The sequence below is a fragment of the Trachymyrmex septentrionalis genome, unplaced genomic scaffold, assembly GCF_001594115.1.
Source record: "Trachymyrmex septentrionalis isolate Tsep2-gDNA-1 unplaced genomic scaffold, Tsep1.0 scaffold126, whole genome shotgun sequence".
NCBI lineage: Eukaryota > Metazoa > Arthropoda > Insecta > Hymenoptera > Formicidae > Trachymyrmex > Trachymyrmex septentrionalis.
Genome location: NW_017304395.1, coordinates 1,444,571 through 1,458,815, shown reverse-complemented (window position 1 = coordinate 1,458,815; position 14,245 = coordinate 1,444,571). Strand labels below are relative to the sequence as shown.

Genomic DNA, 14,245 nt, shown 5'->3' with positions numbered 1-14,245 from the left:
GGCCACCGCGTTCACCAGATTTAACGGCTCCAGACTTCTTTCTGTGGGGCTATTTGAAATCAAAGGTTTATGTCAACAAGCCAAGGACCCTAGACGAACTTAAGACCAACATCCGACAGGAAATAGCCGCCATATCGGCCGAAACATTGTTCAAAACGATGGAAAACGCTGCAAAACGGGCACTACTCGCCATGCAGGCTCAAGGCGATCATTTAAGAGATATCATATTCAACAAATAATGTACACAAATCTCCTTGAACCATATTAAATGGCTTTTACAATGAAAAGCAAAAAATGTGTTTTTTTTCCCATGATTAAAACAAAAAAACATCTTTCCGTCGAATATGGCCAACCCTGTATATGTATAGGATAGGATCGGGTATTATACTCGATATATATATAGTATATATATATCGAGTATAATACCCGATCCTATACATATATACTATACATTTATGATATAATATCAATAATATATGGAAACACAATCTTTAAAGAACGGCTTGAATCTGAACCTTGCAGAGAATTTAACGCAAGGAAATTGATTCCATAGAGACATTTGCTCAGAATGATAACTACAACGTATCCAAAATTTAGTCAAATCGACAGAAAGCCAATTTCTATAAGGTTGATGTAAAGTTCTTTATGCATATTAAAAATGACATGTAAATGTATATAGGAGGTAGGTATAAATTCTATTAAGTTTTTGTTATTGATATAAAACAAAGCTCCCTCTATTTTGGTTCTAAAATGACTACGCAGCAGCAGTGGAGCCATAAAATTTATTACTTTTAATGTATACGGCGTATAAGTAAATGTTATCTAAGTATTACTTTCTTAAGTTTTCACGTGTCTTTCACTCACTGTCAAGATAGATAGAAAAGGAAGGAAAGAGAGCGCACAACTGAGTATCTGTGATGACGACAACGATGGTATATACGTCACGCCGTGTTTCTTATTGCTTTCAGAGTCTTAACTTAGATAATTGCATGTGAGTATCGATCCAATATTAAGTACAAGTCTTTTTTGAGAGGGTGGAAATTTAGAAATATTAATCTTCGCGCACAGTTCCAGCAGTCTCGTAATACAATAGCATCTACAGATTTCTAATTTAAGGCTCCACGAGTACCACCTCTAAGCAACGAAGACGAGAGGAGGCACGTCATATTATGAGATAATTGCTAGCATTTTGCTTTTTATTCAGGCCCCAAAGTGTCCTCTAGTGCGCCAATCTTTTTCTAATATCTTTTATTGTCAATTGCTCAAATTTTTCGTTCTTTGGACGAATCTGTAATGTTGCATACAAAATGTGGGATTTTTCATCGAGTTTCTATAATCCTTTCATCGAAAAATAAATAACATTAAATCATACATTTAAAATTCTTTGTGAAAAAGAAATTATAATAATACATTAAATTATAATTATGAGCAATATCAAAATTAAAGAGTTGCGATATAATCATTGCAACTTACATAAGAAGTTATGTGTATTATAATAACTTGTTTCAAGTTATAAAATTAAATGTAATTACATCTAATTAGAATAAAATAATTAATTAATTAATTTTGCTAACAGTGTTTACCAATCTTTTGTTTTTTCAGATAGTTTATACATAATTTATTTCAATTAATTTTTCAATACGGTTTTTTTTTAATACGGTTACTTAATATTTATATTTAGTAAAATTTTTTCTTGTTCACAAATTCAGTCTAGGTACATATAATCTATTTTGTTAATCAAGTGATTTTTAATTTTCCTATTTGGATAAAAAAAATATACAATTCATTATAAAAAATTAGAATAGATATTATTCTAATTAACATATTGAATGCCGTGCTAATCACTGGTGAACGGTATTGATCGACACTATTAAACTAAAGAAAAAAGTATCAAATTTATAAAAAATATTTATATATAATTCTGTAAATATAATTAATATATTAAAATAATCGCCAGAGAAATAAGCGAATAAGAAATCTGGCATTCAATAGGTTAATAAAATTTTTCTATAGACAAATAAAATTCAAAGGGCGAATGAGTCAATGTATAAAAGCTTATTTTTTTTAAATAACGAGTATAATTACTTATTACATAATTGTACAAAAATTACAAATTTGTTGTATATATTTGAAAGAGTACGATGGAATCGTATTTTATCTACTGATGCGTCAACATATTTTACAGAGTGACGATTCTTTTTAAATTTACTAAACTATTTATTTGACTACATTTTTTATTTTATGACAAACACTTATTTATAATGCGACGTTAATCAAGATCAAATCTTCAAATGCGTTCTTCATACAGCCGAGTAGTCGTTCGTGATTTCATCACATTTCGCCAAGTCGCCGTCTGATTCTATGTCGCTGAGTATTTAAGAATCTTAAGTATTCATCCATAAAAAAATATATCCAACAAATTTTTAATTTTTGTACAATTATGTAGTAGTACTAATAATTATACTTGTTTTTTTTTTTTAAATAAGCTTTTATATATTGACCTTCAATCGCCCTTTGAAGTTTCTATTTGTTTATTATTTGATACTAAGAGCCCTGTATTTTTATTAATTTTTTTTTCTCCATAGAATTTATTATAAAATTTTAATTAAACTATAATTAAATAATTAATCATTGTCAATTAATCATTTCTATTCCGATACATTCAAAAAGTTAATAATCAAGTTTGAATAATATAATTAATGTTAAAGATTCAATTTTTTTTTCATTTATGAGATTACATACCTATAAAATATATTATATTTAAAAATTTTGTTTGAGATATTTGATACCATGTAAATATAGTATTTTCGTTTTAATTTAAATAAAGTGAAAAATCCAACATTCATTGTGCAACGTATAACAGTTTTCGAAAGGACCTTAAAATTTGGAACGTAACACAATTAAATGTCGAAAGCCATTAACGATGTTGCAGGTATGCCATTGGAAATGCTGTTGCTGTCACTGTCGTCATAAGATAACGAATCGAAAAGATACGTATAATATGAAACAGGACGATGACGACAACGACAAGCACTTCCGAGCGGCTCCACGGTTGGACCCGCGGCATGTTTATGTACAACGGGCGAGCACATATAAAATTTTATATAAAAATATTTTCTCATATGCGTACTTTTTACGTGTTTTTATCTATGTTTGTATACGTGTGTGTATATGTGCATATGTATGTATTTGTGTATGTATCCGCGTATATATGTGTATATATTTATATATGTACATCTTGAATAATTAATACTGAGTAATTAATATCATTTCATTTCATCGTGCGTATTACGTCGCAGCGTGAACCTTACGACTCTCTACGGAACGTCCCCAGTGCAAATTATTTCTCAGGGAAAATCGTTTAGAGAGGTCTGCCAAGAGAGAGATTAAAAATTCATCCAAGATAAACCGAACAGATGCCGTCGAAAGAAAGCATACCTCGGCGACCAAGCAGATTTTTCTTAATGCGTTTCCTCCGAGAGTGAAGTTGCCACCAAATTGAGAGGAACATCGGAAACATTCTCCTCATCACCCTCGTCTGCATCCTCATCCACGGACAAGTGTCGTTGCACACGCTCTTCGGTTTTCATGTGTGGCTAAAAAAACAAATTTAATAAACTATGTTTTGACAATATCAAACTTGCAACAAAAAAAAAGAGTCAAATTATAGAGATAGGAAATATCCAAATAAAATTTTAAGTTAAATGTAAAAAGTATTTAGCGTTTTTTAACTCTAATCCTTATTAGATATAAAATATCTAATTAAAGTTAATAACATTAAATATAAGAATATTACTAATATAAGAACATTTCTTATTTAGATATATGAGCATATGATGGAGAATAACTTACATGAATCATGTAACTAGATAAAGGTAGTGAGTAAGCAACTGACGGAGGCGGATGGCCACCGGGTATGCGCGTAGGCGTCAACGCCGCATGCATCATCAACTGAGGATGAATTTGTTGTCGAAGAGCATTCAGCATATCCGCACTCTCGGCATCCATTTGTTCTCTTATTGACGGAGAGGCTAAGACAGTGTCTCCTTTTTCTAAAAATGTTATTAATTTCATAAAAACGGATTATTTCTCCTCTATCGTAGTAGAAGATATATTTTTCAAGGAAATTGAGACCATTAATATATTCTAATAATAAATGATACTTAATAAAACTATTTAAAGTTACAAATATCGAGAATATGTTGAGATTGCTGATTCATACGTAAATTAAAATTTGTGACAAAATAAGTTAGAACAGCAATAGATTCGCTGGTATCTAAGATATAAAAAATTACAGTGCTTAATGTAATTTTTAAAGATTGAGAAGTATAATATTGATTTGTTTTTAAAGTACTATAAATAAATGCTAAAAAAAGAAATTGAATGTAGTACTGTGAAGAATCACTACTTTTTCAATCCATTAAAAACCCAAGACTTGTCAAATTAACACGTTCCATACCATATGGAAGTATATGCGTTCCACGCTAAATTTTTCATTCAAACTGTTTAATATTATTACTACATGTAATATTATTATAAAACATTTTAGTTCTTTTTTTTATAATGTATACGTATTTTTCAGCAATTACAAAAAAATATACTAAATGCCAAATCGCTAAGAATCTCTTTTACTTCTATGCCTCGTCGATTTCTCGCCTTTGGGTCTACGTCTGCGCGTATGTATGGTGTCTCTTCGCATAGTAACCGGACGATTAACACCATGTAGCTTATAATACAACCCGCAAGCGTTGCACACCATTTCGCCTTTCATATTTCTTCTCCAAATAGTTGTTGTCATGGTGCCGCAATTTGTACAAGACATATCGACCTTTTTTGCTACGTTACCGCTTTGTTGATCAAACTGTTTCTGATCGTCCATCTAAAACAGCCAATCGGTTATTGTGAACAATTGATAACATCGGACCGTGATGAACAACGGGCCATTCGCGTAAGGGAAAAATACCTTATTCTTTATCTTGTTCGACCATGTGGTAAAATCATGTGCTTGCTCTTCATTGCTATGGTCGTGTTGGTAACTGGCGATAATGTCCGGACTTGCTGGAGCTTTACTCGGATAGCTCTGTTTTCTACGACCTTTTGTCGTCGTCGCCATCTCCTTACGACCAATACTGGCAGGGCTAGACGGATTACTGTCTATCGAAGCACTCTGTACAGACTGCATATGACACTATTTTATTATTTCCATTACATTTTTTCAAAATTTTTTTTCGGATTTATATTTCATACTTTTTTAATGTCATATCAACTATAACTGAAATTTAATCAATAAAAATAAATCATATGAGAGAAAAGTTAATATTTTTTAACAACAGTTAATATTTTTTAACAATTTCATAACAAAGCGAATCTTAACGTTTGATCTTTAGAGATGTCATAATCAAGATGCGAAACACTTTTGATTGGTCAGCCATGTTTTAACAACTCGAGAAAGGAAGAAAGAAAAGGACAGAAAAAGAGAAGAAAAGGAGATAATTGTAACATATAATTAGTGATATGATCAAAATTTATCTTTTTAAAAACAATAAATTATCTTAAATTTAATAATAAATAAAAACTAATCACAGAAGCGTATTAATATCTTAAGACATTAAAACGATCTTAAAATCAGAACAAATTGTGACTACTATTTAAAGATTGAAGATTGAATAAACAAAAATTATGTTACAAATAGATTTAAGATACAAAAAATAGCGATAAAAATAACTGTAAAATTCGTTACCATTACCAAAAATATAATTAGTAACACAGTTACCTTTAAGTTACCAAAAAAAATAACTTGTAACTGTAACATCATTACAAGTTATTTCCATTTCCTGAAAATAGGTCAATTTTGACCAAAACAATGGAATCTTTCTTATGCATGGTTGATAAAAATCATGTTTTAGACATGTTTTAAATTGTTTAAAACATGCTTGATCGATGTTTTTAATATTTTAAACATATTTTTTATAATAGACCGCACGCTAAGGCCCATTAGTTAGGTGCGTATTGATCTGATAGGGTAGAGGGACTATTTCGTCCATTTCTCACGATATTGTTTGTTTCTGAGCAGTGTATACTGATTTAAAGTACTTATACCATACTTGTGCTTTCAAGAAGTAATCATGATTGTGCAAAGTAATTATAAGCACATTACTGCAAAAAGACATTGTTTATTGTCGTAAATTTTATTTAACTTTAAGATTGAAAATGACGAAGCTCCGTTCTACCTTACTACATACATAGTTAATATCGAATTTTTTTTACTATACAACTGATTATTAACAGCATTAGCAATCAGTGTTATTGGAATTGTTAAATCTAACAAATTTCACACTAAGAAATAACATAAAAAATTATATAAAATTTAATTTATTGCTACTTTAACTTTTTTTTATGTTTTAAGACAAATAATATCGTGTAATTATTAATTAAATATCATATAATCATTTATTAATAAATCAAAGATCAAATTGCCCATATATTTTTTCAACAATTTAAATTTTTATTAAAATTATAAATCTTGATTAAAATTATACAATTTTACTTCTCTCAGGAGTTAAAAACTTGAGAAAGAATACACGTGAAGGAAAAGAAAAGTAATTAAAAAATCTTCACAAATCTTATGCAATTTTAATCTTTTTAATACGAAACATTAAATTAAGTCAATATAAAAAATATGCAGTATTCTGCATCTATCTGAACTTTAAAATTGTTTTCTTTTATGTAAGTTGCAAACATTCATATCAGATTATAATAATATTAAAAACATATAAAAATTGAGAAGATTAATATTAACAAATTCTATGTTACACAAGCAAATCCTTTTATTCTTTATTTTAATAAAAATTTAAATATTTTATTACCTTACATTACTTCAACTACAGAAAATTACCAAATTTAAAGTTCCTTTACAAAAAAAAAGATTTGTCTTCGCTTCTAAAAAAATTTGAAAAGATTGTTTAATTTTTACTTTTCTTTTTCACGTACATTTGTTTCCAAGTTCCTAACTTCTAAAAAGAGTAAAATTGTATAATTTTAATAAATCGAAATTTGCAATTTTAATAAAAATTTGAATTGTTAAAAAAAATATGGACTGTTTAATCCTACTTCTTTGATTCATTAATATACGATTACACGATAAAATTAATTATTAATTACACAATATTATTCGTCTTAAAGAATAAAAAATGTTCAAAAAAACAATAAATAAAATTTTATAATTATTGTTTATGTTGTGTTTTTCAAGTATGAAACTTTTATTCAAGTATTAGATTTAATAATTTCAATAACAATGATTGTTAATGCTGTTAATAATCAATTGTGCAATACAAAAATTCAATATTAACTATAAATGCAGAATCAAATAAAAAATTATTGTGGTCTCGATATTTTCATATTAGGATTTTTTACTCTACTTTATATATCTAAAATATAAAAGTATTGTATACATGAATATACGTGTATATAAATTTTCTATTTTGTTAGTACATAAATTAATAAAAAAAAATCTATTTGTTTATCATAATTTTATCGCCAGACTTATTAAGAAATTAGATAGAAAAGAGAAAATATAAAATCAATAAAAGCATAAAAGAATAATAAAAGATAATTTAAAAATATTGTTTTAAATATTTGTCTTACAATTAATAGATAGAATCTTTCCCATATATTTCAGCTTGATATCCATTAATAAGAAGCAAATGGAGCTGCAAAAGTTCCTGATTATTTCTTATTTACGGAATTCTACCTGGAATATGTCCTGAATAGACTAAAAGAATTTCTCAATCGGCCAATGGCCCGACCGATGGTTCAATCGATGACCTGAGTTTTTCCCAGCATTATACCTGGACCTTTTCTTTCTATTTACAGATGTACAGATGTTCGTATTTGGCGAAACATTTTCAAAAAACGTTTTGTCTGCTTAAGATCAGGTAGGACGAGGTATTACTGTTGCACGCAAAAGAATCACCGAAACGATTCACACAAATGCAAACATTAGCAAATTTATCTTTTTTTTTTCTATTTATCAAATATCGAATTAGCAAATTTCTTTCTTTTTCTCCTTCTATCTATCTCTATTATCTTGATTTCTATTTTTATTTTTTCATATAGATATGTTTAACTTCGTGATCAATTCTCACTTACCTTATTTTCTAAGCTTCCTATATTAGTACGATTGCCAAGCACAGGAAAATCAGCCAACATACGCTCTGTAGCTGTTTCTTGGGTATCTCTATAAAATCTGATTTGCGACATTTTGTCCGAATCAATAGTAGTAATACCGATCTGTCTATTGTTGATCAAAGAACGTAGTAAAGTGGTAGCTTCGCCAGTAAATCCATTGTTCAGTTTATCACCATTGGTTCGCGTAATTTCCAAGCTTCTGTTGCTACGTTAACAAAACGCAAATAGATGTGTGTAATTGTGTAATTTTACTCCTTTACCGATTGTAAATATCTATCTGCTTATAGAATTTATTGTCAGTTTCAGTCATGACTTATAACCATAAAAAAAGTTTATATACAAGATAATTATTATGGCTAATCACAGTTTGATCGCCGGATTTAATAAAATAACTCCCAAGGCAATTGGATCAGATTAAAATTACTTATTAATATCGAAATTTGAATAACAAAAACAAATTCATTAGTTTAAATTTTTATTAGTTAATAATAATTGTAATGATTAATAAGAATCTGCTTCAATATGGAAATTTAGTGATAACATTTTGTTAGTTTATTCAAGTAACTTAATTTGTCATTTCACAATTTCATAATAATATAAGAATATGAAATACTGTATAATCACGTGTAATACATTAAAAATGCGTTTGCTTTGGCGCTCATAGCGCTTATAAGCATCATTGTCTTTATTTAATATTTGATAGACGACAAAGATAAAATGATGCTTACCGCACGTGAACGTGCAAAATCAACGCACCCTAAGACTCCTGATTAGTCGCCACAGGCACATAAGGATGTGACATCATAATTGAGAAATAACACGCTGAAGTTTTTTTGTATGCCATTTACAAATAGAGAGATAGAGATAGAGATAGAAATAGAGAGAATTTGGATAAAATAAAATAATAAAATTGCTTTAAAACATTTCTAAAAATAAGCCAAAGATATTCCAATTTTCTCCCCTGACAGTTAGTAAATAATAAAGTGCATTACTCAATGCAAATGCTTAGCCTATTTTCACTTTACATGTTTTTTACTGTAACGATCCAATGACCGCGACTAGTTAGGAGCCTTAAATATGTAACTTATAATGGATAAAATAACAATGCTTTCAATATTGTCTCTAAAATCAAATACATGTATCTTATCTATAAGCAACTCACATGGAATACATTTGTACACCTTAGCTACCAATTAGGTATCAAGTGAACAAATATTTTCCGAACAAGTTTAACTTACTTACTTGGCTAGAGCTTGCCATAGCTTTGTCGTTTCTTGATCAATGTGACCGTCGGAACAGTTACTTTCTGGTGTGTCCATTCTGTTAACTGGACTGCAATTTGCTGTGTTGGACTCGGAACCATCGTAGTTGCTCTCAACTCTAATCCTCTTACTAACGGTCATATCATAACCATTTGCCTCGCCTTCAATCTCCTGTTCATCACGATCTTCAATCTCTAGTCGTTCAGGATCGGAACTATTAGAACTGTTGTCATCGTCTGGCTCACACTTAATATTATGTTCTTGCATATCACTGTTCTGCAACTCTAGATGATGCGTTTGAGTTTGAGGTATTATGTTTTGATTAATGCTGGCCGGCTCGGAGTTAGGCTCCTCGTTGAACAACATCCTATTCAACTCGAGGAACGATTGCAGAGGGCTCTCGCCCGCTACTTTGGCAGTGGAGAAAGACTCTTTCTAAAAATGTGAAGAAAAAAGACATAAATACTAAAATTATTTACTTTTGTCTCTCTTCTAGATACATATATATTCAATTTAACAAAACGATATATAATTTGTCATTTAATCTCACAAACAATTCAAATTCAATACCAGCTCGTCATGAGACAACTGTTGCTTGGTATAATCCAGGTACTGTTTGAGTAAGACATCAGATTTTTGCGATATTTCGCGAAAGTTGTCCAGCATATCCAACTTACATACGCATTGCTGGCAAATAATCGGCGGTAAGGAATCATCATCTTTTACCTATCAAAAATAAATCATGTAACAAATTACATACTACAAATAATAAAAACAATAAGTGTATTTTGAAAAGAGTTTTAATTATTAGGAGTGTGATTTAATTTTGAAGATTTTGCAAGAAAGGACACTAATGTCAATATTGTCAAAGACATTCCAATCATAGCTATTATTTCTTAATGCTTTAATATTACTCCATGATATTTAGTCATTTACTAACAATGAACATAATAAACATCGTATTTATACCATTTAAAAAATAGAGCTTCCTAAAGATCATTTTCAGCATGCATTGTTTTGGTTTTTTTAATCAGAAGAAAACAGTTGTTGAAGGAAGTCATAGAATTTTGATAGATATTTATGATGATGTTGCTCCATTAATTAAGACATGTGACTATTGGTTTTATTGATTCAAATATAGTGATCTCAATGTTAATGACAAAAGCTGGAAAATGCAGATTTGCAAGCATTGAACGAAAATTTAGCACAATCCACTTCAGAACTGCCAGAAAATTAAATGTTGATCGTGCAACAGTTATTGAATGTTTACATGATATCTTGTTTAAATAAATTAGGTTTTGAGAAAAAAAATTTTCAAAACTAAATCACACTCATAATATAACATTCAAAATTAATTTTAATGTAAGTAATAAAACCATTGCTACAGATATAAAACTGAGAATATGCAATGTATAACAAAAGTTATTGATTTATTTCGTAGTAAATATTTTAGCTGATTATTCACTAACGCCCAATAATAACATCAAATTATCAGAAATCTGTTTAATTTTCAAGACAATATTCTACTAAATAAGAAATTAAGTGAAAGATATATAACATATTATGCGTTTTTACTTTTCGCCAATTTTCGCTTATGTAAAAATTACGAATGGAAGGACAATCTCGTATAAAGTTTTACGACAAAAACTCCCGTCCGTAAATACATATAATCGAGATCATGTCTCCCGAACGGCGTCGGTCAAATGGACGCCTCCGATAAATTAAAGACGTTAAAGGATCAGCGTCCAAGTAAAGCGCGGCGTGACAACGACACTAGCGTATAAAACTGTGTGAAACATGATAACAGGCCACCCAAACTAGGAGCCGCAACCTCCTCCTCTTCCTTCCACCACTCTCTCCCCTCCCCCCGCACCGAACCCCTCTATGACTCGCGCGGCTATAGCTTCGTTTGCCATGCTCGCGCGCGGGGGGCTTATCACTGCCATTTTAAATGCCGTTGCTGCTTGTCGGCTTATCTCGCCGACACATCTCTTGCCAAACTTTCTCTCGTGGCACGCGCACATACACACATTCATGCGGTGACGTAGTCGGCCCAAGTCGGCCAAGCACGAGTGCGATCGCGAACGTGAGCGTACGCGCTAGAAAGAAACAGCTAATAGGAGCGACTCCGAGTCTCACAGTAGAGTGCGCGCGCGCGCATGCGAGAGCGTCTCTAAAGCTGAGTGAGTGAGCGATGGAAAGGGGAGGAACGGGAAGAAGGGAAGAGAGAGGGAGAGAGGGGGAGAGAGAGAGAGAGGGCAATATCACGGCGACGATGAGAACGACGCAAACGGAAAGACGCATACACGGTATACGGCTGCATCGAGAGTATATAGCACAGATGGTCGCATCGCAATAAAATGCGGATTAATCATGAACAACAACGCACTCACTGTGATTGACAGACACGCCGATATCTTCTCGGCGAAATTCTGCTGAGTGCCCGCCTCCTTGAATATGGAATACTTGACACCATCCAGGGATAAACAAAGGCGACACAGCTCGTAGAACTTCTGCGGTACATCAAACATAATTGCGAGCTCCGACTTGCCTGCGGCTCACGTAAAGCGCGAGTCATCAAGAGATGTGCTCTTACAGCAACCGACGTGCGAGCTTTCTCCACTGCCACTGCTCGCGTTCAGCGATAAAGATGGGTTTATACGGATCAGTTAAGATCACTTATCACAGTCACCGCCGCAGCTCATTGTCAGCGGCACAGTACACGCACCTCCATGAATCGCGTGGCACAAAGAAGCGAATGGGCGAATCTCATGAAACGCGCCAACTAAAGGTGCCTTTCCAAAGAAACATATAAAGTTTGATTCAATGTATGCGGTGATCAATAAAAAGGCAGATCCATCATGCGTCTAGTTTCTTATTGGTCATCGCATGCAACTGCAGCCACCAACGAGATACTGGGTGCTTTCCAATTGCTTAACACAAACGTACATAGAAATGCACAAAATGTATCATTGTGCAGGATTCAATTGGAACAGAATGTGTACGATGTATGTATGGTTGAGATCCGTTTCGGATAGAGTTAGATTAAATGTAGCTTTTTCCGCCTATATTAAATAAAAAAAAGTAAAAGTGCCGGCCACTCAACGTTTTCAAATCTCATTTATAGCCGCCGCAGTTAGCAACATGTAATTGCCACTAGAAAACACAAGCTCGCAGAGCCCTCGATTGAGTGTAGATGTGTAGCGTTGTGTGGATAATAACGAATTTGGAACGCAACTTGTGTCGCCGTATGCACGAAAGTGTCTAGGTATCTAGATATTTGTAATTGGAAAGCACCAACAATAAAAGTACCTTTTCATGCGATGCTGAAACGTTTTCTAGTGTCAAAAAATATCAAACCTAAGGTATATCGACACAAACTTGCATAGACGGATAAACATATGCATAAAGAAAATCATCCAATCGCATTTCTCCTATAAAAGCGCACATAAAATGTGATTGGATAATTTTCTTTATACTATACGTTTATGTGGTTATGCAAGTTGTGTGGATATATCACAGTTTCACCAACGTCAGTTAAGCTTATCCGTCAATTAACTTCATAAGCATAGCCAACAGCAAGACTTAAAAATTTGTCTTTCTAACTTATTCTTGTTAGTAATAATAAAGGAAAAGTGTTGCATGGAAATAATAAAACATTAAAATGTAAATATATTTGATTATTTTTTACAAATATATACTTTCGAAGTACGAGCGTGGCGTAGCAGACAGCGCACGAGATTGATATGCCAGAGATCCTGGATTCGATCTCAGACAGAACCGAAAAATGTTTTCAAATGCTCGTAGTGTAGAAGTTATATTACATCATTTTTAGAAGTTTTGCATGGTCAGGACGACTTAAGAACATAGAATTATTGGTGCGACAACTTCCGCCGCGTTCTATGTGCAGGAGCCAATAGGGTGTGTTTAGCGGACTCAACAGTTGAGTGAGAGCTTGCTGTTATTGGTGTATTCTTTTAGATCTGAAAGAATACAAGTTTGTACACATCACATGCTCCAACATGCTCCTATTTCCTCCAACCATTGCTAACCGTAGTTAGCGTAGTGTTGCATAGTTTTACGAATGCGATTCTTTTTAAGAACTCAAAGTGTGAGTGAGGCAAAACCGAAAACGCATCGCAGTAAGACAAGAAAACTCTTTGAAGATGTTGAAAATCTTTTAGAATTCAATGAAAATGAAACAAAATAAATAAATAAAAATTATTTTCATTGTGACATATATTTCAGAAATATGACGGACAAGAGGATTCACAATAAACAAGCATTCCAAAGGGATCAAATATCCATCACATTCAAATATTTCATTGATCCTGGATAACGCTAAAAGCAGAAATAAATAAAATCCAGATTGCATAAAAAAAAACACAAATATAATTTAAAATATATAACATTAAAATAAAAAGTATTTATTTTTTAATAAAATAAATATACTTTGTTTATTTTTATAGCGTTTGAAATGTCTTTAGTATATTATAAATATATCCAATTATATAAGAATATATTTATAAAATATGTATTATATGGAATATTATACAGAAAAATATGAAATACCTTATATATAAGATGTAGTAAAAAGAAATCTATTATTTTTCCAATAGATGGCTTTAGTAATCTGTATCTCGCGTTGTATAAGTGCGATCGGGTTACGCCAAATGGCGTTAGAAAGATAAGATTTCGTACTAAAAAAACTTCTCAGACAGTTTTGTGATTGCTTGAGTCAGTATTGTTTGAGCGCGTGTCAAAGATGGACACCAACAAAGAGAAAATACGCCATA

At 31.7% G+C, this 14,245-nt stretch overlaps 1 protein-coding gene across 1 annotated transcript; it reads right to left on the bottom strand.

Moving 5' to 3' along the window:
- Window positions 1-3,214: 3,214 nt before the first annotated feature.
- Window positions 3,215-12,226, bottom strand: LOC108755793. The gene is made up of 8 exons (XM_018499059.1): window positions 11,843-12,226; window positions 10,020-10,175; window positions 9,430-9,884; window positions 8,149-8,392; window positions 4,964-5,176; window positions 4,633-4,879; window positions 3,853-4,052; window positions 3,215-3,596 (listed from the first exon to the last, which is right to left on the bottom strand). Exons 1-8 carry the CDS (start codon window positions 11,978-11,980, stop codon window positions 3,462-3,464), a joined length of 1,788 nt encoding a protein of 595 aa, XP_018354561.1. The 5' UTR covers window positions 11,981-12,226; the 3' UTR covers window positions 3,215-3,461.
- Window positions 12,227-14,245: the final 2,019 nt, after the last annotated feature.

Excerpts from the sequence above, each read along its gene's own strand:
- LOC108755793 (XM_018499059.1), bottom strand. The coding sequence starts at position 11,980 with ATGTTTGATGTACCGCAGAAGTTCTACGAGCTGTGTCGCCTTTGTTTA. Across the intron at positions 10,176-11,842 it reads CGGCGTGTCTGTCAATCACA|GTAAAAGATGATGATTCCTT; the intron begins GTGAGTGCGTTG and ends TATTTTTGATAG. Across the intron at positions 4,053-4,632 it reads GAAATCGACGAGGCATAGAA|AAAAAGGAGACACTGTCTTA; the intron begins GTAAAAGAGATT and ends TAACATTTTTAG.